The sequence below is a fragment of the Dysidea avara genome, chromosome 3 (genome assembly GCF_963678975.1).
Source record: "Dysidea avara chromosome 3, odDysAvar1.4, whole genome shotgun sequence".
NCBI classification, from domain to species: domain Eukaryota; kingdom Metazoa; phylum Porifera; class Demospongiae; order Dictyoceratida; family Dysideidae; genus Dysidea; species Dysidea avara.
The window spans coordinates 44,773,916-44,796,396 of NC_089274.1; the positions used below are offsets into that span (position 1 = coordinate 44,773,916).

Below are 22,481 nucleotides of genomic sequence, written 5' to 3' on the forward strand. Positions count from 1 at the left end.
TTTGTTTGTAGCTGATTTTTTACAGGGTGATTTGTTTGCAGCTGAACTCTCTATATGGTGGTTTCTTTGTAGCTGAACTATCTACAAGATGACTTCTTCTAGCTGATCTCTCTACAGGGTGATTTGTTTGTAGCTGAACTCTCTTCATGATGGTTTCTTTGTAGCTGAACTCTCTACAAGGTAACTTCTTCTAGCTGAACTCCCTACATGGTGGTTTCTTTGTACTCTCTACAGGTGTTTTGTTTGTAGCTGAACTCTCTACAAGGTAACTTCTTCTAGCTGATCTCTCTACAGGGTCATTTGTTTGTAGCTGAACTATCTACAAGATAACTTCTTCTAACTGATCTCTCTACAGGGTGATTTGTTTGTAGCTGAATTCTGTACAGGTGATTTGTTTGCAGCTGAGCTCTTTACAGAATGGTTTCTTTGTAGCTGAACTCTCTACAAGGTAACTTCTTCTAACTGAACTCTCTACAGGGCAATTTGTTTGCAGCTGAACTCTCTTCATGATGGTTTCTTTGTAGCTGAACTCTCTACAAGGTAATTTCTTCTAGCTGAACTCCCTACATGGTGGTTTCTTTGTATCTGAACTCTCTACAAGGTGACTTCTTCTAGCTGATCTTTCTACAGGGTGATTTGTTTGTAGCTGAATTCTGTACAGGTGATTTGTTTGCAGCTGAGCTCTTTACAGAATGGTTTCTTTGTAGCTGAACTCTCTACAAGGTGACTTCTTCTTGCTGATATCTCTACAGGGTGATTTGTTTGTAGCTGAACTCTCTTCATGATGGTTTCTTTGTAGCTGAACTCTCTACAAGGTAACTTCTTCTAGCTGAACTCCCTACATGGTGGTTTCTTTGTACTCTCTACAGGTGATTTGTTTGTAGCTGAACTCTCTACAAGGTAACTTCTTCTAGCTGATCTCTCTACAGGGTCATTTGTTTGTAGCTGAACTATCTACAAGATAACTTCTTCTAGCTGATCTCTCTACAGGGTGATTTGTTTGTAGCTGAATTCTGTACAGGTGATTTGTTTGCAGCTGAGCTCTTTACAGAATGGTTTCTTTGTAGCTGAACTCTCTACAAGGTAACTTCTTCTAACTGAACTCTCTACAGGGAGATTTGTTTGCAGCTGAACTCTGGTTTCTTTGTAGCTGAACTCTCTACAAGGTAACTTCTTCTGGCTGAACTCCCTACATGGTGGTTTCTTTGTAGCTGAACTCTCTACAAGGTGACTTCTTCTAGCTGATCTTTCTACAGGGTGATTTGTTTGTAGCTGATTTTTTTACTAGGTGATTTGTTTGCAGCTGAACTCTCCACATAATGGTTTCTTTGTAGCTGAACTCTCTACAAGGTAACTTCTTCTAGCTGATCTCTCTACAGGGTGATTTGTTTGTAGCTGAATTCTGTACAGGTGATTTGTTTGCAGCTGAGCTCTTTACAGAATGGTTTCTATGTAGCTGAACTCTTTACAAGGTGACTTCTTCTAGCTGATGTCTCTACAGGGTCACTAGTTTGTAAATGAATTCTCTACATGGTGGTTTCTTTGTAACTGAACTCTCTACAAGGTAACTTCTTCTAGCTGATCTTTCTACAGGGTGATTTGTTTGTAGTGGAATTCTGTACAGGTGATTATTTTTGCAGCTGAGCTCTTTACAGAATGGTTTCTTTGTAGCTGAACTCTTTACAAGGTAACTTCTTCTAGCTGATGTCTCCATAGGGTCACTAGTTTGTAAACGAATTCTCTACATGGTGGTTTCTTTGTAACTGAACTCTCTACAAGGAAACTTCTCCTAGCTGATCTCTCTATAGGGAGATTTCTTTGTAGCTGAACTCTCTACAAGGTAACTTCTTCTAGCTGATCTCTCTACAGGGCGATTTGTTTGTAGCTGAACTCTCTACATTGTGGTTTCTTTGTAGCTGAACTCTACAAGGTGATTTCTTCTAGCTGAATTATCTCTTTCTATAGTTGCATGAATTCCCTACAAGGTAACTTCTTCTAGCTGATCTCTCTACAGGGTGAATTGTTTGTGGCTGATCTCTCTACAGGGTGACTTCTTTGTAGCTGATCTCTATACAGGTTACTTGTTTCTAGCTGATCTCTTGAATTCTCTTCAGGGTGACTGCTCTATTAGGATGACTGCTCTATTAGGATGACTGCTCTATTAGAGTATCTCGATCTCGCACTTGCTACTGTAACACCAAGTTGGATTTCGTGTTATAACTCCGTGGCTTTAAGTCTGATTCTTCTACACCATTGAAGAGCCTTTCTAAGATGATAACTCCATCTGTACAGCGATTTTCAAAGCATTACCCCAAGCAGTTTATCTGGTAGGCGTGGCAAGCAGTCGTTTTTTATTAGCTAATCTCGATTGCATAATTGTTACACACTGTTGGTTTTTTCGTTGTATCTTCCTGGTTTTTAGCTCGATTTCTTTCAAACCACAAAAGGTTTGAGGTTCAATAGTTAACCTATTCACTCACCGATTTTCAGCTTCTTCCCATACGCGGTTTACCCTGTAGGCGTGACAACATATTGGTGTTATTTTTCGTGAATAATCGCTCATAACTCTTTGCCTGTTTATCGTATTCCAGCCAAAATTGGTACAGAGATGCGCCGTTATACCCCCCTTCTGTGTGCCAAATTTCTAGGCGATCGGATATGGCGTTCGCGTTTTATAGCAGTTTTTGTAAGTGTGCGAAAAGAGGAAGAAAAATAAGAAGAAAGAAAAAACGAAGAAACTAAGCCAATTTTTGAAGTCGCATATCTCGGGAACGCGAGAAGCGATTTCGCTCTAGTTTGGAATGTGGAGTGCTGAAGGTGGAGGGAGTGTCCACAGCAAAAATCGTATTGTTTCATCAAGGCAGCACAGAGCTACGGAGGTGCGAAAATTGCGTTTTCTTTCTTCCTGTCAATATACTACGGGTGTTGCGCGCCGGCTTCTTGGGCCGCACGACACACTACCGTGTGTCTTGATAGGGATTGTTTCATGACATGGATAGCCATGTTTCAGTACCAAAGATATTGTGGGGTTTCTTGGAATTCTAGGAGCTCAGCTCGTTCATTCATGACAGATTGAAAATTAATATTAATTATGCAGAGGTCATTAGGGTAACTGTTTGTAGAAGGTGGAGTTACGGTGTCTAGTCAAGCATTATTTTGAGGATTCCATTTGATCATCTGGGGGTATAGCTAGGGAAAAAAACATTAAAACTTTTTACTTTCATCATTTAGTTGGTTACAAAAATCCATTTTTATTACTTTGAGATCTTTTTTCTTAATTAAAGCTCTCTTTCTTTAAGGAGAATTGATTCAATTTTCCACTCTTCTGGGGTAGTGGCAGAGGAAGTAGTTGATGTGAGGGGGGGGTGACCAGAGTATAGAATGTCTGGCAGCAGGAGGTTTGGCTTTCACAATAATCTCAAAGTTAACCAAAATTAATTTTATAATTTGAAACATTTTATAACCAAAACACCAACTTTTAGTCAAAAGTATTTTTTTAGTCAATAATATTTAAAACAGGCTATTTGCAGTTACTCTTTTTGCAAAGCTTTTAGCTGTTGATTACAGGGTTGCAGTACAAAACAGCCTTTAGTCACATGGAAACATTTTGTACAGTGGTAAGACACCAAATCTTAAAGTAAAAGCTAAGTAGTTATAAGCTGGTTTGATTTCTGCTGTAGGCAATTTTTCGGGGGGTTATTCTTTTTTAGGAACACATTTTATGAAGTCTTTGACTGCTCTATTAGGGTATTTGAGCGTTCTGTTAGAGTATATCATGGTATTCATCCCCACTCCAAGAAGCATAATTTTGCCGAGATATCATTCTGAGGGGACTAAGTCCCCCTCTTCTGCTGCCCATGTTGAGTTTAATTTGTATACCACTAGAAAGGGAACCTGTTTTGGACAGTAGAAGGGACACATCATGGATGGCTCTGTTAAACTTAGGGTAGGTCAAGGATGTCTGGATGGAATAAAGCAAGTGTTCCTCAAAACTCTCAACATAATCGTAAATTTAATATGGTCATCTACGGAATCGATGAATGCAACGAGGGTACCCCCAACAGGGGCGTAGGGGGAGGGGGGGGGGGGTTCAGGAGACCCCCCCTGTAAAATTTAGACTTCTGCAAGAACCAGGGGCGGATCCAGAATTTGGAAAGAGGGGGAGCACCTTGCTGAAAAACACTTGAAGACCAAAAAAAAAAAAAAGGTCACAACAATAATAGCTAGTTATCCTTTACCAAATATATCACGTCTGTTATGTAAAATAAAATCCTATTTATAGCTTCATAGGTAAGCTACACTGCCTCATGAACATTGTGACTACTTTATTAGAGTAACCGACTGCCCTATTAGAGTATCTCGATCTTGTATGCAATTTCTTGAAGGGAGGGGGGGCATTTGCCCCATCCTGGATCCGCCATTGTTAACACACCATTTAGTGTGGCAGGACAAAATGAGTGAGTAATATAGTGTAATGGCGCAACACAACAATTGATAAAGATTCATCTCTCAGGGAAGGATTCACAGAGGTAACATGAGCCCTGTTCAAAACTTGTTAAAAGAGATCGATATACTCTAATAGAGCAGTCAGGTTTATACTCTAATAGAGCAGTCAGGTATACTCTAATAGAACATGCGTGTAAATATATCCATGTCCATATGAAGTTTTTCAGACATTCTAACATCAAATGCAAAACTTAGCATGACCTTATACTGCTATAGCTTTGGTGTGCAGTGTTTAAAGATATAGAGCTCCAGTAATTTATCACTTGTGTTATGCAAAATGAATTCATACTATGCATATTTGTATAGTTATATTGTTTTGATTGTAAGTTATTCCTTTTGTATCAGTGGATTCATGGCTCCTATACCACAGTGAGATATAACTATCACTTACAGATTACTATATTATGTGTCTCTGTGTTAAGCTGTCTGTTTCCACTGGGTAGCTTTATCTAGTACAACCTTCATCCCAGGGGCACTTATATGCATCATAATTAATGTACTTTTGCATAAAATATAGCAATTTGCTGAGTTTTGATTCATTAAAATATTGACAGTCTCTCAGCCCCCAGCTTCTGGTAACTCAATGCTGGTGCTGGAACCCCCCTTCAAAAAATCCTGGCTACGCTCCTGCCCAGAAACAATTATGCAATACGGTCATGATCTCAGTATTGTTACCCTAAAGTCAAAGAAAATATATAAATCCCTTATCTATCAGTGACCTCCACAGAGTAGGCAAGTATCAGAATCTTGGTAGCGGAACCTTGGGCTGTATCAACATTACTTGGGTTATTGTCTTGCAGAGGTAAATCATCTTTTGAATTTCACATCTTTTTTCACCCTAGCTTTTTTGGAGGCTGCACCCTTTTTTACAACTTCACTGTTTTTGGATTAGATTGTACATATGTTGACAGTTATTACAGTGTTGAACGTTAATAGTAAATTAATTGTTTTGTGATGCAGTTACTAATTTACAATATTTACATTGTGGGATACATCTCACATTCAGATGGCAATCATCTTTGGCACTGTAATTTTTCATAATGATTTGTGTGGTAATTTATGAAGAAGAGCCTGAAATTACAACTATACTGAAGTATTCATAAACAGCAATACAAATGAGCTCTTTAAGCCTATACAGAGCTGCTAAGTAGTGTCATTGACTCAGAAACATCATCATCTTTGTCATTATCATTATCATCATCATTATCATCATCATTATCATCATCATTATCATCATCATTATCATCATCATCATCATTACATACAACTATACTGTCTTGAGGAACTCCATAATCTTGTTGTTTGCGTTTGTAAACAGTAGTTGCCCACCAGTAGAGAAAAATACCAGAAAACGATATCAAAAACAGCACAACATTCCAAAAACTGGATCCATTGAGACGATAATAAAATACAATATAAATGGGAACATAAGTCAAACTGACAAAAAAGTAATAAATTCCAGTCATAAATCCCTTCATGCCTTGAGGTGACTGCATATACATAAACTCCAACCCTGTAAACAATATTAACACTAAATAACTCTCATGTTGATTTTTTACTTACCAGATATCTGCAAAAATATTTCAGCAAATGGCAAAAGAATTGCAGCAACAATAAGTAGTGCATTGACTAGGAGAATGTGGTATGCATAGTAGGGAAGGAGTAGCATAGCTATTATCAAAGCAACAGAAGCACTAATACACAGCAGCAAGCCAATACCAAATCTTTGGAACAAGGTAGGACAATGTGCTCCTAGAGCTGGATACACACATCGGTCAACAATTGGAATCAGAAAAAAGTTGACAAAAGACAGCCACAATGAAATAACTAGTCCAACAATTCCTGTCTGCTTATTAAATCCAAAATATAAAAATGATGACAAGTAGAGCTCACCTATCATCTAATGTGTAACAATGCAGAAAGCATAACAAGATAAGACAAATAATTAGTAACAGCATGTAGCTACCTTTGTACAAATAAATATTCTTACACGTTGTGAGATTAAGCCAGCCAGCTCCAATACCAGTACAGTGGATCCTCGCTTATCCAAATCTCAGTTATCCAAACACTTCAATTATCTGAATGCCAAATGTGACTGTTCTATTAGAGTATTTTGTCATCAGTGTGCATTCTATTAGAGTAATTGACTGTTCTATTAAAGTAGTTGGACGAAGCTCCGTATATAAATCAATGGGTTTCAGTTATCCGAACAATTTACTTATCTGAACACTTTTTGGCTAACTATAAGAACAAAGCTGTTGGGATAACTGAGGATCTACTGTATTAGCAGTAATAATAGCATAGCAGGTATCAGGAATGGGAACTAACTACAATTTACCTTTATATAGCCATCACTAAGAAAGCTAACTAGGCTAACAAAGAAAGCTCCTTTCCATTCATTACTATAGCTAAACACTTGTTTTGCATGATTTCAATAATTACTGCACTTGATTAAATGGTAGATCATTGTTTCTGATGTATTCAGTGCTATCTAAGCAAAATTATAAACTTTTCGCCCTCACCAGATTTCAAGGTTAACCCATTCACCGGCAATGCCTGTAACATCACTTTCTAAGTGCTCTGTAGCTTTTGTCAAAGCCCCTACACTTATCCTGTAACATTCACACTGTTAAGTGAACAGGAAAAGGATAACTGGTCCCTCATACACAATTGTGGGGAAAATGACATCATCGCACACTTTGATAATAAGTATTTTAGATGATTCTTCGAAGTGATATTGGCACTGCTATAGTATGTATGTGTTTAGCTGAATCCTCAAAAACATTTAATAACTCATGGATGGAATTACACATATCTTGAAATTTGTAGTGCTGCTTGACCCGCTAAAAATATTTCAAAACCTTTTTGTTTAAACGTCTGACATAATATTTATGGTCAATCAAAAATTTCACAATACACTCCTATGGGGAAGCCATATAAGTACAGTGTCCATTACAACCCTTTCCCGAACTTGTAATGGAGTCAAACTGTGCGTGTCTGTAGTTGACACCTTTGCTGTTACCACTAATCATCTGGTTGGCTGAAATGTTAACTCTGTTGAGAAAAAATCCATTTTAGCTGTTTTTCAGGATTCAGCTCAAAATGTACATACTATAACAAAGAAAAACAGTAAAGAGACGGATTATATAGGTTCGAGTGGCATATTGCTATATATATTGTACGCCTTGAATTTGTGCATATATGCGCATGTACACTAGCTGCTGAAATGCCTGAAAACCACGTAGACTTGGATATAATCATTTCAACTGTCAACAGCTTAGTATTATTATAAACAGTACTAAACTGATAAGTTGTGAAATTTTAAGCATAGTTTTGCCCAGGGCGATTTTGCACTATAATGGCTTTGTGGCTGTCGTTGTGTAAACAACAACTCCATAATCAAACAGTGAGAGGTTAAGCATCAGTTTGGGCTGAGTAATATACCAGTAGCTAGCTGTAGCATCAAAGCTACCACAGGAACAGAAACAATTAAGGAAAATAGCTGATCAAGGCCACAGGTAATAAATAGTTGTAACACAGGCATGAGAGCATACATATCAGGCAAAAGCCTGAATACCCCCATGTCACAGCTAATATGTAACCTTTCCAATCCATATCAGGCTAATAGTCTGAAGTGGGTAAACAATCACCCAAGCCAATACAAGTGCAACTACTGGATGTATAAAATTTAGGGCTGGAACAAAGGCCAAATTTACCCTCTGAAGCTTCTTGCAAGAAAGCCACTGAACCTTCGAACCTTTGTTGATTGTGTCATGTTAGTAACTAATTATTATAACCCATATGTGACTGAATTTGACAAAACAAGGCTTCGACGCACAAAGCTTTGTTAGGAGATATGGCGATTTTAAGGAATCATTGTGTAATAACTTCCCAGTGCCTACAGCTGTGCAAACAAAATTTGCACCAATTGTTCACCTGTTCACTAGCTATCACTGAGTGGGTGTATACATTTCTGATACCCAAAATTTGCCCTGTTTTGAGCAGCTTTTTTCGAGCGGGTAATAATATCACAGGCGGTAGTAATAGGGTGGGAGGGTGGGGGTGGACGGTGGTCTTAATATACGGGTATAAAATGAAGTAAGGAGACGATTGGAATCCAGAGGCCAAGTGTGGGCTCTCCATGGCCCTCCATGGCCCTCAGATTACTCCAAATTGACTGAGAACACTATTGGCGAGCTCTCTGTGAAGTCCCAGCTCACTACACACCATTATCACAAAGCCATGGCCATTTAATGGTGCCAATCTCACACTCATGGCTTTGACAGGGTCGGAAGAAAGCTGCTACAGAAACCAGACTTGTCAGTGCTGAAGGAAGTACAGTGTGAAATATGATAGTGCATTAGACCAGCAATCCATTTCTGGTAAAATCGTAAGTTTGATTTTGTGTGTGTGGAAGCCTTGTTATGTGAAATCCGGTCACATTTAATATTATGAGAGGCATCACGTGAGATCACGTGATATAACAACAATACAGATTGCTTGTTTGGCTGCCTCTTGCTATGAGCCTTATCCGAAATTACGTCACAGACATAAAAATGGCCGCTGTAGTGTGGGGACATTCGTAAAATTTGTATGGGCGACTATGGGACGAAAATTTTTAAACGGCAATATCTCAGCCAAGAAGGAAAATATCGAACTGTAACTAGCAGGTATGGCTATAAGACATTACAATAAGTACGTAAAAGCGATTTTCGGTTGATTTTCAAAACAACGCTAGATTCCTATTCTTTCAGCAAATTTATCACCATACCTGTTGGTTAGAGCTCGATATCTTCCGTCTTGGCTGAGATATTGCCGTTCAAAAAATTTCTACCCATAGTCGCCCATACAAATTTTACGAACGTCCCCACACTACAGCGGCCATTTTTATGTCTGTGACGTAATTTCGGATAAGGCTCATTCCCTGTGTTCCATGGGTTGGTATTAAAGTGTGGCCCTGTTTTCAAGCGTCAATTGGTATGTTACACTTTATATGGGCTATAATGCATTCATGTGTGACTGAATTTGACAAAACAAGGCTTCGACGCACAAGGCTTTGTTAGGAGATATGGCGCTTTTAAGGAATCATTGTGTAATAACTTCCCAGTGCCTACAGCTGTGCAAACAAAATTTGCACCAATTGTTCACCTGTTCACTAGCTATCACTGAGTGGGTGTATACATTTCTGATACCCAAAATTTGCCCTGTTTTGAGCAGCTTTTTTCGAGCGGGTAATAATATCACAGGCGGTAGTAATAGGGTGGGAGGGTGGGGGTGGACGGTGGTCTTAATATACGGGTATAAAATGAAGTAAGGAGACGATTGGAATCCAGAGGCCAAGTGTGGGCTCTCCATGGCCCTCCATGGCCCTCAGATTACTCCAAATTGACTGAGAACACTATTGGCGAGCTCTCTGTGAAGTCCCAGCTCACTACACACCATTATCACAAAGCCATGGCCATTTAATGGTGCCAATCTCACACTCATGGCTTTGACAGGGTCGGAAGAAAGCTGCTACAGAAACCAGACTTGTCAGTGCTGAAGGAAGTACAGTGTGAAATATGATAGTGCATTAGACCAGCAATCCATTTCTGGTAAAATCGTAAGTTTGATTTTGTGTGTGTGGAAGCCTTGTTATGTGAAATCCGGTCACATTTAATATTATGAGAGGCATCACGTGAGATCACGTGATATAACAACAATACAGATTGCTTGTTTGGCTGCCTCTTGCTATGAGCCTTATCCGAAATTACGTCACAGACATAAAAATGGCCGCTGTAGTGTGGGGACATTCGTAAAATTTGTATGGGCGACTATGGGACGAAAATTTTTAAACGGCAATATCTCAGCCAAGAAGGAAAATATCGAACTGTAACTAGCAGGTATGGCTATAAGACATTACAATAAGTACGTAAAAGCGATTTTCGGTTGATTTTCAAAACAACGCTAGATTCCTATTCTTTCAGCAAATTTATCACCATACCTGTTGGTTAGAGCTCGATATCTTCCGTCTTGGCTGAGATATTGCCGTTCAAAAAATTTCTACCCATAGTCGCCCATACAAATTTTACGAACGTCCCCACACTACAGCGGCCATTTTTATGTCTGTGACGTAATTTTGGATAAGGCTCATTCCCTGTGTTCCATGGGTTGGTATTAAAGTGTGGCCCTGTTTTCAAGCGTCAATTGGTATGTTACACTTTATATGGGCTATAATGCATTCATGTGTGACTGAATTTGACAAAACAAGGCTTCGACGCACAAGGCTTTGTTAGGAGATATGGCGCTTTTAAGGAATCATTGTGTAATAACTTCCCAGTGCCTACAGCTGTGCAAACAAAATTTGCACCAATTGTTCACCTGTTCACTAGCTATCACTGAGTGGGTGTATACATTTCTGATACCCAAAATTTGCCCTGTTTTGAGCAGCTTTTTTCGAGCGGGTAATAATATCACAGGCAGTAGTAATAGGGTGGGAGGGTGGGGGTGGACGGTGGTCTTAATATACGGGTATAAAATGAAGTAAGGAGACGATTGGAATCCAGAGGCCAAGTGTGGGCTCTCCATGGCCCTCCATGGCCCTCAGATTACTCCAAATTGACTGAGAACACTATTGGCGAGCTCTCTGTGAAGTCCCAGCTCACTACACACCATTATCACAAAGCCATGGCCATTTAATGGTGCCAATCTCACACTCATGGCTTTGACAGGGTCGGAAGAAAGCTGCTACAGAAACCAGACTTGTCAGTGCTGAAGGAAGTACAGTGTGAAATATGATAGTGCATTAGACCAGCAATCCATTTCTGGTAAAATCGTAAGTTTGATTTTGTGTGTGTGGAAGCCTTGTTATGTGAAATCCGGTCACATTTAATATTATGAGAGGCATCACGTGAGATCACGTGATATAACAACAATACAGATTGCTTGTTTGGCTGCCTCTTGCTATGAGCCTTATCCGAAATTACGTCACAGACATAAAAATGGCCGCTGTAGTGTGGGGACATTCGTAAAATTTGTATGGGCGACTATGGGACGAAAATTTTTAAACGGCAATATCTCAGCCAAGAAGGAAAATATCGAACTGTAACTAGCAGGTATGGCTATAAGACATTACAATAAGTACGTAAAAGCGATTTTCGGTTGATTTTCAAAACAACGCTAGATTCCTATTCTTTCAGCAAATTTATCACCATACCTGTTGGTTAGAGCTCGATATCTTCCGTCTTGGCTGAGATATTGCCGTTCAAAAAATTTCTACCCATAGTCGCCCATACAAATTTTACGAACGTCCCCACACTACAGCGGCCATTTTTATGTCTGTGACGTAATTTCGGATAAGGCTCATTCCCTGTGTTCCATGGGTTGGTATTAAAGTGTGGCCCTGTTTTCAAGCGTCAATTGGTATGTTACACTTTATATGGGCTATAATGCATTCATGTGTGACTGAATTTGACAAAACAAGGCTTCGACGCACAAGGCTTTGTTAGGAGATATGGCGCTTTTAAGGAATCATTGTGTAATAACTTCCCAGTGCCTACAGCTGTGCAAACAAAATTTGCACCAATTGTTCACCTGTTCACTAGCTATCACTGAGTGGGTGTATACATTTCTGATACCCAAAATTTGCCCTGTTTTGAGCAGCTTTTTTCGAGCGGGTAATAATATCACAGGCGGTAGTAATAGGGTGGGAGGGTGGGGGTGGACGGTGGTCTTAATATACGGGTATAAAATGAAGTAAGGAGACGATTGGAATCCAGAGGCCAAGTGTGGGCTCTCCATGGCCCTCCATGGCCCTCAGATTACTCCAAATTGACTGAGAACACTATTGGCGAGCTCTCTGTGAAGTCCCAGCTCACTACACACCATTATCACAAAGCCATGGCCATTTAATGGTGCCAATCTCACACTCATGGCTTTGACAGGGTCGGAAGAAAGCTGCTACAGAAACCAGACTTGTCAGTGCTGAAGGAAGTACAGTGTGAAATACGATAGTGCATTAGACCAGCAATCCATTTCTGGTAAAATCGTAAGTTTGATTTTGTGTGTGTGGAAGCCTTGTTATGTGAAATCCGGTCACATATGGTCTCACACTTTGTTTCAGCTGTAGTACAGGCTCCAGTGCAACTGCTTAGACTACAAAAATTACATGCTTCCAAGCATGGCTTTTTGACTGATTATAGATGCCAGTATCCATGGTTATGAAGCTTTGGAAGGGTAAAACCACCTTCAAAGGTTACAAAATGTCCAAGCTTCTGAACCTTCATTCTAGCCAATATGTATACATGCCCAAAAATTGATTATGGGTCAGTAGCTGGTACATTCTGACTTTGGTTACGATGAGTGGACAAATTCTAGAAATATTAGGGAGAATTTTGGTTAGGGTTACATTCAGATGTGGCCCAGGCAAAGTCACCAACTGGACTACATTTTGCAAATGTAACCTGGGCAGCTCCTTTGATCTGAGGTGTGAAAGTGATACAAAATGTGTTGGATTTACATCAAAATTTTCTTTGCTGGATCAGTAACTGAGGTAGTTCAGAGGCGTAGGAAGATATTTCAGGCAGGGGTGCTGAGGTGGAAAGCAGACTCACCTGCAGGGTGTTAACAGTAGTAGACCAGGTGAGTGTTGATATTCCATGTTATCGCTAGTGTTTTAGCTTCTTTGTAGTGTACTACAAGCCTGTTAATTTATATAAGTGTAACACTTGTAAACCTTTGTACACTAAGCTGCTGATTACTGAGTTCAGGTGTAATGTTGGCCATGACCAGCTGCCCTGAAGGTTGTTGACAACAAACTGCACTGTATACAACATATTTATTTAATTATCATGTGGTAATGGGTTGCCAGAGTTTGTGTGGGAAATAAACATTAAAGGTACAACACAAGAGTCTAACTAAGTATGGATTCAAAGAACTGGGTAGTATTTTGGTGTTGACAGGTTAGCTATAGTTCTTTGACTTCTCTATTAGAATGTGTTTCTAATGCAGCATGACTACTCTATCAAATATTTTGGTGCTGTGAGACTGCTCTATTAAACTACATAGGCGTAGGAAGCACGGGTGCAACGGGTACTGGAGTACCCCCACAAATTTGTCTGCACGCGCCGCAAAGTAATTAAATAGATCACATGATCAAACAAAAGTGATTCTTTGATGATCACGATGACGATTATTACCTTGACGATTCCAATGTTGCAGCTTGCCATTGGCTAGCTGTTTAACACTAGTACGATTATTTGTGATTCAGAAGAAGTATAGAAAACGATGGATTCACAATCTAACACGATGTCACATGTTTCCCAGGTCTGGGGGGTGCAGCCCCCAGATGCTGACGACATTTTCACAATTGTATGGCTCTAAATCTACATATTTAAGGACAAAACAATGATCACATACATGCACATGGCACATGAGCTACCTAAATATGACATTCTATTACAATTTACATGCAATAGTACTGGTATAAATGTCTCAGTATGTATTATATTTTGTGTGTGTGTAAGTATACAACCAAGGTGCCATGTTAGCACAGTTTATGTGCTTTGATCCACTAGAAATGATTTTAACCCATTGACGGCCAAATTACTGGTCAAACTGCCAAATCATGTCATACTAACTGTCCAATACACAGAACTACTTAGTAACTATACTCGCTATAAACCAAGGAGGTCAACTATGTTGTTTTTGTTTACATATAACAATAACCGCAACAAAGTTATTGAACAACAAAGTCTAAACTTTGGTAAAAACCAGCCTGAACAAACAACAGAATCCCAACTAACTATTTACAAAGATTTTTTACACTCCAACAGAACTATTCTATACAGTTTACTTACAGTGCGATCCAGTCCACAGCTGGTTTCTTTGTGATTTGCCCCATTTTTGTTGTTGCGCATGTGTTGATGCACACCATATGTGTCCACCATGCCACGTCTGAGATAAAGTAGCTGACTGTCAACTTTACCTTGAATTTCAATACAAGTACGTTGCTCCACTGAATGCTAGGGTTTGGCATGTTGCCAACTTGCCACCAATTAACTGCCAACAAATTACCACTATACTATCAACAAATTAACTAATTACATGCCAATGCCTTTGAATGGCTGCCTTCCAGCAGTACTGGCTAATACTCTTCCCTCCAATTATAGGTCACATGCAGCACTTCAGCACTTCAGTGTTCTGGGTGTTTGAGGTCTACAAAAATGAGGTCCTACTGTCCTCTGTTAGAGAGTGTTGGTCTATTTTCAGGGAATTAAGCTCTTTGGTTTGAAATATCCACCTAATATGTTAGCAATATGCTGGCATAGCACACAAGCCTATTATGTTTTTATTATGATGGCATATTTGATGCAAGCCTAATATTGACTCAGTTGCTGGTGTAAAACAGTCATAATACAGTAGGGATCCGTGAGTTTATTAGATGTAACCACAATCCTCATCAGTTTACTTCAGCAATCTTTCTTGTTTCACGTGTAATTCAGTAATCCTATTTCTAGTAGTGGAGAATATAAAAATAGTCTAACTTATTCATATTCTAGAAAATCAAGAACATGTACTTTAGCTGTTAACATTAATAAATAACACTATTCAACTAATCGTACTCTCACAATCTGATTGGCTTAATAAGTACATGCATGACTGTTTTATTAGAGCAACTGACTGCTCCAGTCCCTTGATTTTTAAAAAGCAGTGGACTATAGTATCTACACATAGAGTTGAGCTCTCAAAAACATTTAATAACTCAAGGGTGGAAATTACACAAGTTCTTGAAGTTTGGCTCATTAGTAGTACTGCTTGACCAACCAAAAATATTCAAAATCTTTTCATGTAATATCTGATGCAACAGAGGAGGTTGGACACGATTTAAGCGCCCCTAAAACAAATTATGTGAAACTCGTTTTATTGATTATACGTACGTGACAATTCTGGAGAAGTTCTACACACCAAACCGCAATTTATTAATTTCACCCCAATCACCAAGCACTTTTACAAAACAAAGTACATCACCTTGAAGCTTACGTGAAGCACCATCTGAATATCCAGTCAACCCCATTTTTTTTTCAAATTTGTATTGTGACTATTGAGGGTCACGTGAAATACCAAAGAAAAGAATGCAATTAAGGGCAATATATTTATGTGGCACTTAGAGCGTGTCCAACCTCCTCTGCTGATGCAATATATTATTGCATGACCAAGCAAAATTTCCATGACACACTTTCTATGCAGAAACCATAAAAGTGCACCTTCTATCTTTGTAATGGAGCCATATTGCACATGTATGTCATTGACGTCACCACTACTCACATGGTTGGTATTTCTCTTGAGAAAATACACGCTTTTCTGTTTTTAGCTGTTTTCTCAGGCCTTGTACATACATACTATAACCCCCTCTAATGTAGGGATCTCCCTTCTCCTATAGTCTCCAACCCTTTTACGCCAGTCACTTTAGATTGGCAGTACTTGCTATAAAAAAGGGTTACAGAGAGCACTGCAAGTCATCAGAAACTGACTGGTGTAAAAGGGTCAATAGTGCCAGACTATTTCTACTATGGCTATGATTGTATGTACAAAGCTGTATAGGTTTACAATGAAACTAGTCTCTGATTGCCTACCTACCCATAATAGGAGCATCACTCTAAAGAGTGGCATTAGAGGTTACTTGCTAGTTCATGCTATCACTCAAGCACTTTTACTGCTAGTTTGTGTGAAGTATGTATCTAGCTAGTATCTCCAGCCAGAATGAGGCCATAGAAACCAATGCAACCTCTTGTATCAACCACTGCATTGGCCATTTTCAGCATAAATACATTTAGAAGTTATTGCATGTACACTTTCAATGAAAAAGACACAATGTATTATCTTCAAAAACAGCTGACCAATTTCTGGCTCTTAATTCTAGTGATGGTGTTTGAAAAGTTATCGTAACATCAAGCAACTGTCTCTTATTGGAGCTTTACATTTTCACCTGTCAACAACACTATGATGTAAGTACTTTTCAGCCCCCTTGTGATAGCAAACAAACTATCACATGGTTAGAAAACAGTCAATACATGTCCTATCAAGCACTTGCATCAACAAATTCAGATACAAGCCACACTTCTTATGAGAGGGCAGCTCTCAACTTTAAGACAAAAGTCCAAGATTGCAATGTGGCTACTATATGAGGAATTTTTGTTATATGAGTAATAGCTATTAACAGAGTTGGGAATAATTAATTACTCTACATAATAAATTACTTCAATACATCATATCATAGATACTATACTAATAACACGAGGTTGGGAGCTCGGGGTTGGGAGCTCCGTTCGTGAACTCAATATAACATGTACATTCCAAATAAGCACTCCTCGTAGTTTCACACATTTACCTTTCGGTTGGTGAAGGGCTGGCTATATATTTAGATACCAACTTCGCTAAGGGTAGTAAAGAACCAAGGAAGTGTATAGGATGGTGTATGAGCAAGTATTTCTTTGCAATAATTCAGCTCAAATTGTCTTGTAGCACGTAAATTGGGAAACACCACAAAACTGTACTGTGTACGCTTTGCCAAGTCTTTGAAGACATACAGTGAAAACTAACAGAATTGTATTAAAGCAGAAACAATTCCAAAGGGCTTGTGCCACGCATTGGTACGGTTCAATGCTTTTTCCAGAAGTTTTTTAGTACTATATAACCAAGCAAGAAGTGACAGTTGGTGTACCTGTTTCAGATATTTCCATACTAAGCATCCTCCAAACAATTTTTGAAAATTATGGTGAAGCTAAGTGATTCAAGAGTGGCTTAGTGTAGCAATCACGTTTTATACGGACGAACTTACAGCTCACGGAAAAAGTACCAAATCCCATACTGTGATAACAGAGCATAGTAACTGAGATAGGAACGTAACTACTGACATGATGTAACCATCAAATTAATTACTTTCAGTATAACGAGGAGTCAGGAGTGCCAGCACACATAACAGAGCTTATGATCCCATGCTATTGATATAGTAACTATGGTAATATAACTAGTTACATCATCCCTTGAATACGTAACTAGAATATACAACCAAAACACTCTGCAGTTTTGCACCATACATGCTACAGCCAAAATTGAGTGGGCTAATTGCAGATACATTCTATGTACTGTTCCCCATAATTCAGACAGAACAGTAGCTGAAACCAATGTGAAATGAAAGAACTCGTGAAGTGCAGATACTCTCCAACAATTTGTTACTTTATTATTGATGACAACTATATATTAGATTTATAGGTGGAAACTATTAGCCTTATGATCAAAGACAAAGGAAATTTAATGCAGTTGTCATACATGCTACTAAAATTTACATGAAGAAGTGGGTCTACAGGTGCCAATATTAATATTTTGGACTTTTCAAGTTGAATAATAGCTAAAGCATACAAAATTACACTTATTTAGTTTCCTCCTTCTTTGTTTGCCAAAGAAAGAGCTATTGAGTGTAGCGCATCAATGAAACAAAGATAGGGGCTACGTTTTCATCTTTGCCAAGATAAAAGGGGCTTTATTTGATACCTACCAAGGAATGTTTTTCTTGAAGTACAAAAGAAACACTTCACTACAAACTGTATAATTGCAATATATGTGACCGAACTTTGGAAAACCGTCGATCTACGCACAATACTACTTTTGTAATAAAACGCATTTAAAAACAATGGGCAAAAAATGCACGCTCCAGAACAAAATTTATGCAAGTTTTTATTTCCTCACTGGTGGTTGAATTAACTGGATAAATCCTAGGCATCATCGTATTTGCCTGTTCATAGGGAATACAAAAATCCCTGTTTAATCTCCATACACAAAAGTATTTCAAAGTTAGACATTTGTTTACGTTGCGGTGACAAAAGAATTTACTGACGGTCGTTCTTCAATAAATTCGCCTTCCTTCTTGAACATGGAAGCATACCTTGGGAAAAACTATACCTTGGTGGATTCACAAATTCATGGTGAACACAATTAGCCAAGATTCAATTCCATGCGTTGTTGTATTATTATTATTAGCACTTTACAGTGGCCTGCACTGAAGGTCTGACAGCAACATGTGCTGCAGCCTTTGGATTAACCTAACCTAACAAACTGGAACTGGAGACTTAAAGATTACATGACCTAGCTAACAATAAGATGAAACAGAAAAGGGCCAAAGAAAGGAAAAAATCTCTCCTATCCCAGTATTAGTAAGTTATGGCTTATGTAAGTGCCTGTAGGTTATTTTCTCGATAGCTTCTGTACATATCAATTCATTTGCTTGTCTGGCTGTCTAGAGCTGTGTTTCCAACAATCCTTAACTTATGAAGCTGAAACTTAACCAGTCTATTCCTCTGTCCCTGTAGACAACAAAGAACAAATAAAATGAATTTTGAAAAATGTGCGGATACCAACGGTTTTCTAAAATTAGGTCACATATACTCTCCTATGTGGAAGAGGAGAGTATAATGATACTTCGTAGAGTATTTGGGTAATGCGATTCTATAGCTAAGTTGCTAGCTAATCACTCAGCTATAATTTGTACATACACAGTAAATTCAAATGGATCAATTTGACCTCCATGGGTAAGTTTAAACTACAGAAAATTTGGTTAAAATGACCATTGTTGTAACCAGGGTAGGCATTTGAACTAAATCAGTCAAAATAACTAGGGAAGATCAATATAACTAGGATGTTGAATTAACATATGATGACTAGCTACATGGTTAAATTTACAGTACACTGGTCGTTATAACATTTTTGTTACATTCCACAATCAAAAGTGATGGATAACATAGTTTAAATACATTTTGAAAACTCTATGGGATCAGGTATGATTAAAGTATCAAGATGCAGTTATCAGGACACGTATGGTACTGCTCAAACATAACGTTACGCCATCTCGCAAGACTGCAAGCAATCAAAAACTCACTAATTAAAGATGTGGCACCCATTTTGCTTGTGAGGATTTATCCCATTTCGTTTGGATACTCGTGAGTGAAACTAGTGCCACACCCTTTACTTAGCAAGTTATTAATCACTCGCACTATTGTGAGACGACGTTACATTTGAGCACACTGTAAATTCAAATGGGTATATTGCTCGGACAGTGCCCATGGCCACAGAGTTTTTTTATCCACTTGATGATGTTCTGAGCCTTCATTTATTACCTGCTATGACTGGCCAACCAGCATCTGGTCCAACTGAACGAGAGCTTCTTTCGTTGCCAGCTCGCCTTGGTGGGCTTGGTGTCATTGTTCCCACTGCTCATTTTTCCTCTCTCATCTTGTAGTAGCGTTGCAGCCCCTCTAATTGACCATCTATTGAGACAATGTACTTCCTGTGTTCTTGATATCTATCAACAGATGTACCAGTGCAAACGCATGTTGAGGGTCTCTCACCGCAATGATCTATCTGCTCGGGCAAGCTCGCTTTCTGAACATCTGTCCCCACACTTGCAATGCGCCTTTGAAGCTGCCTCAGAGCGAGGTGCGTCATGTTGGTTAACAACCCTTCCAATTGCTGAGCATGGGTTTGCTTTACCCAAAGGGGAATTTCATGATGCCTTATATTTAAGATTTGGCTGGCAACCAGTGAACCTGCCTGGCAACCAGTGAACCTGCCTCAAACATGTGTATGTGGAAAGTCATTTTCTGTGGAGCATGCTTTTAGTTGTCCGTGTGGTGGATTTCCATCTATTTGCCACAATGAAGTTCGTGACTTAACTGCGAGTCTACTGAGTGAGGTGTGTTGTGATGTTGGTGTTGAGCCTGCTCTGCTTCCTGTAGATTGTGAACCTCTCCGATATGTTACTGCCAACAGAGAAGATGGAGCACAACTTGATGTTGTTGCTAGGGACTTTTGAGGTCGGAACAAGCAGCGTGCATTTTTTGACATTAGGGTGTTTAATCCTTTTGCGTGCTCCTATTCTCGCTCCCCACTCCCAAGGTGCTACCAAGTTCATGAACAGGAGCAACGTCAAGCATAAGATGAATGGACTCGGGAAGTGGAGAGAGCTGGTTTTTCCTCTTTAGTTTTTGCAGCCATGGGACCTACTGCAACTACCGTCTTTCGGAAACTTGCCTCTATGTTGGCTGAGAAGCGGAATGTGAATTACAGTTATTGTTTATTCTGGGTTCGATATCGGTTGTGTTTTTCTTTGTTGAGGTCTGCTGTGATGTGCTTACGGGGTCATCGGTCATCAACTAGTCATCCGATACCATCTATGGTCAATCTGACCTATTCTGAGGGTCACCTTGAGTCTGGCACCCTCAATTGAATTGTTTCATGATCAGTAACTGGTACCCTCCAGCTGTCCAGCACTTGACAGCCAGTGCTGGGGTGGTAAGCAAGGGCAGTCCATCGGTACAAATGAGATATAGTCATATTACCCAGATGTCCCATAGTCTCTTCAACCTCTAGCTAAGTGTTTGAAATAACCTTACCATCATGGTCATTTTAACCATCTGTTGTAAAATTAACTCTCATCACAAAAAAATGTTTGTTTGTTTACACTAATTAATGAGTCAGTCATCATTAGTAGTAGCATACATTAATCTATCTATGACACATATTCATGACAATACTTAAACATGCCTGATCTTATAGAGTTTTCAAAAATTGTATATAAAATCTATGTTCTCTATGTTCACTTTTGATTGTGGGATGTAACAGTATTAACCACAAATGTTATAACGACCAGTGTACCAATGTAAATTTAACCATTTAGCCGATCATCTAATATTTACTATTGTAGACTTGACAATACATACTGGAATTACCAAATATGTTAATTCAACATCCTAAGTGAACAGTTAGATTGACCTCTCCTAGTTATTTTGACTGATTTAGTTCAAATGTCTATCCCAGTTATAACCACCTTTAGATGGTTATTTTAACCAAAATTTCTGTAGTTTAAATTTACCTATGGAGGTCAAATTAACCCATTTGAATAAGTAATAGTTGTATCATGTACCCGAGTGATTTGCCTGATATGTACACCCAAGCTCAAGGGCCGTTAGGCCCGAGAGCGTGGGCGTACATATCATTTGCCTGATATGTACACCCAAGCTCGAGGGCTGTTAGGCCCGAGAGCGTGGGTGTACATATCAGGCAAATCACGAGGGAACGTGATACAACTGATATGTACCATGTAGGCTAATAGCCTACTGTGGTGGGCGACTAACCACCCAAGCCAATACGAGGCAACCCGCTGGATTTATTATATAGAGAGTCTCGTAAAATTTGATTATGGGTCAGCAGCAAGTAATGTTGCAGTTACGTTTGTTAGCATAAACGGGAAAATTCTATGAATATCACGGAAACACTCAATGTTGCAATTTAACAAGTGTTTCAAAGTTGCTACATCGTTTAACCACTGTTTACAATGTTTTCTAAACATCCAGAGGGGTAAGCTTCGCTGTAGAGTGGTTACCTCGTGATATACGAAAAGTGGGCGTGGTACATAATCAAACATGTGGACACGCGATTGTAAATTAACTATAACACTAGTTCTCACCTTAAACTTCCGTTTGTCAATTAATAGGGTGGTAAGGGTGTCAAATCGTCTTCGTATGAGTGCTGTAGAATGCAAAATCGGGTTCATGGTTTTCATCACGTGAGTAATAATAAACTCCCACACTCGAATACTGCCAGGATTCTTATAAAAACAAACAACGTTACCTCATCAGATATCAAGGCCATGGTACATTTAAATGTATCATGGCCAGCCATGGTTTATTTTAAATGTACCATAGCCAGCCATGGTTTAACTTAAATGTACCATGGCCAGCCAGGGTTTATAAGATATGTACCCTGGAATTTGCCTTTGAAGTTAGGTGGTTTCATGGTACATTTTAAAATATACTGTGCAGTACCATATATACATACATATATATACGTATATATATATCTAATCAAAAACAGCCAAGCTGTAAAAAAAGGAGTGCGGCCCTTGAAAAGTCTATGGTGAAAAAAGATGTGAAATCCAAGGTGGC

The 22,481-nt window shown here is 39.0% G+C and overlaps 1 protein-coding gene across 1 annotated transcript; it reads right to left on the minus strand.

Annotated features, from left to right (window-relative positions):
- Positions 1-5,415: 5,415 nt before the first annotated feature.
- Positions 5,416-22,130, minus strand: LOC136248609 (uncharacterized). The gene is made up of 3 exons (XM_066040373.1): positions 22,004-22,130; positions 6,070-6,406; positions 5,416-6,019 (listed from the first exon to the last, which is right to left on the minus strand). The coding sequence occupies exons 1-3, from the start codon at positions 22,097-22,099 to the stop codon at positions 5,637-5,639; spliced, it is 816 nt and encodes a 271-aa protein (XP_065896445.1). The 5' UTR covers positions 22,100-22,130; the 3' UTR covers positions 5,416-5,636.
- Between the last annotated feature and the right edge of the window lie 351 nt (positions 22,131-22,481).

Excerpts from the sequence above, each read along its gene's own strand:
- LOC136248609 (XM_066040373.1), bottom strand. The coding sequence starts at position 22,099 with ATGAAAACCATGAACCCGATTTTGCATTCTACAGCACTCATACGAAGA. Across the intron at positions 6,407-22,003 it reads TTGACAAACGGAAGTTTAAG|ATGATAGGTGAGCTCTACTT; the intron begins GTGAGAACTAGT and ends GTTACACATTAG. Across the intron at positions 6,020-6,069 it reads AATATTTTTGCAGATATCTG|GGTTGGAGTTTATGTATATG; the intron begins GTAAGTAAAAAA and ends TATTGTTTACAG.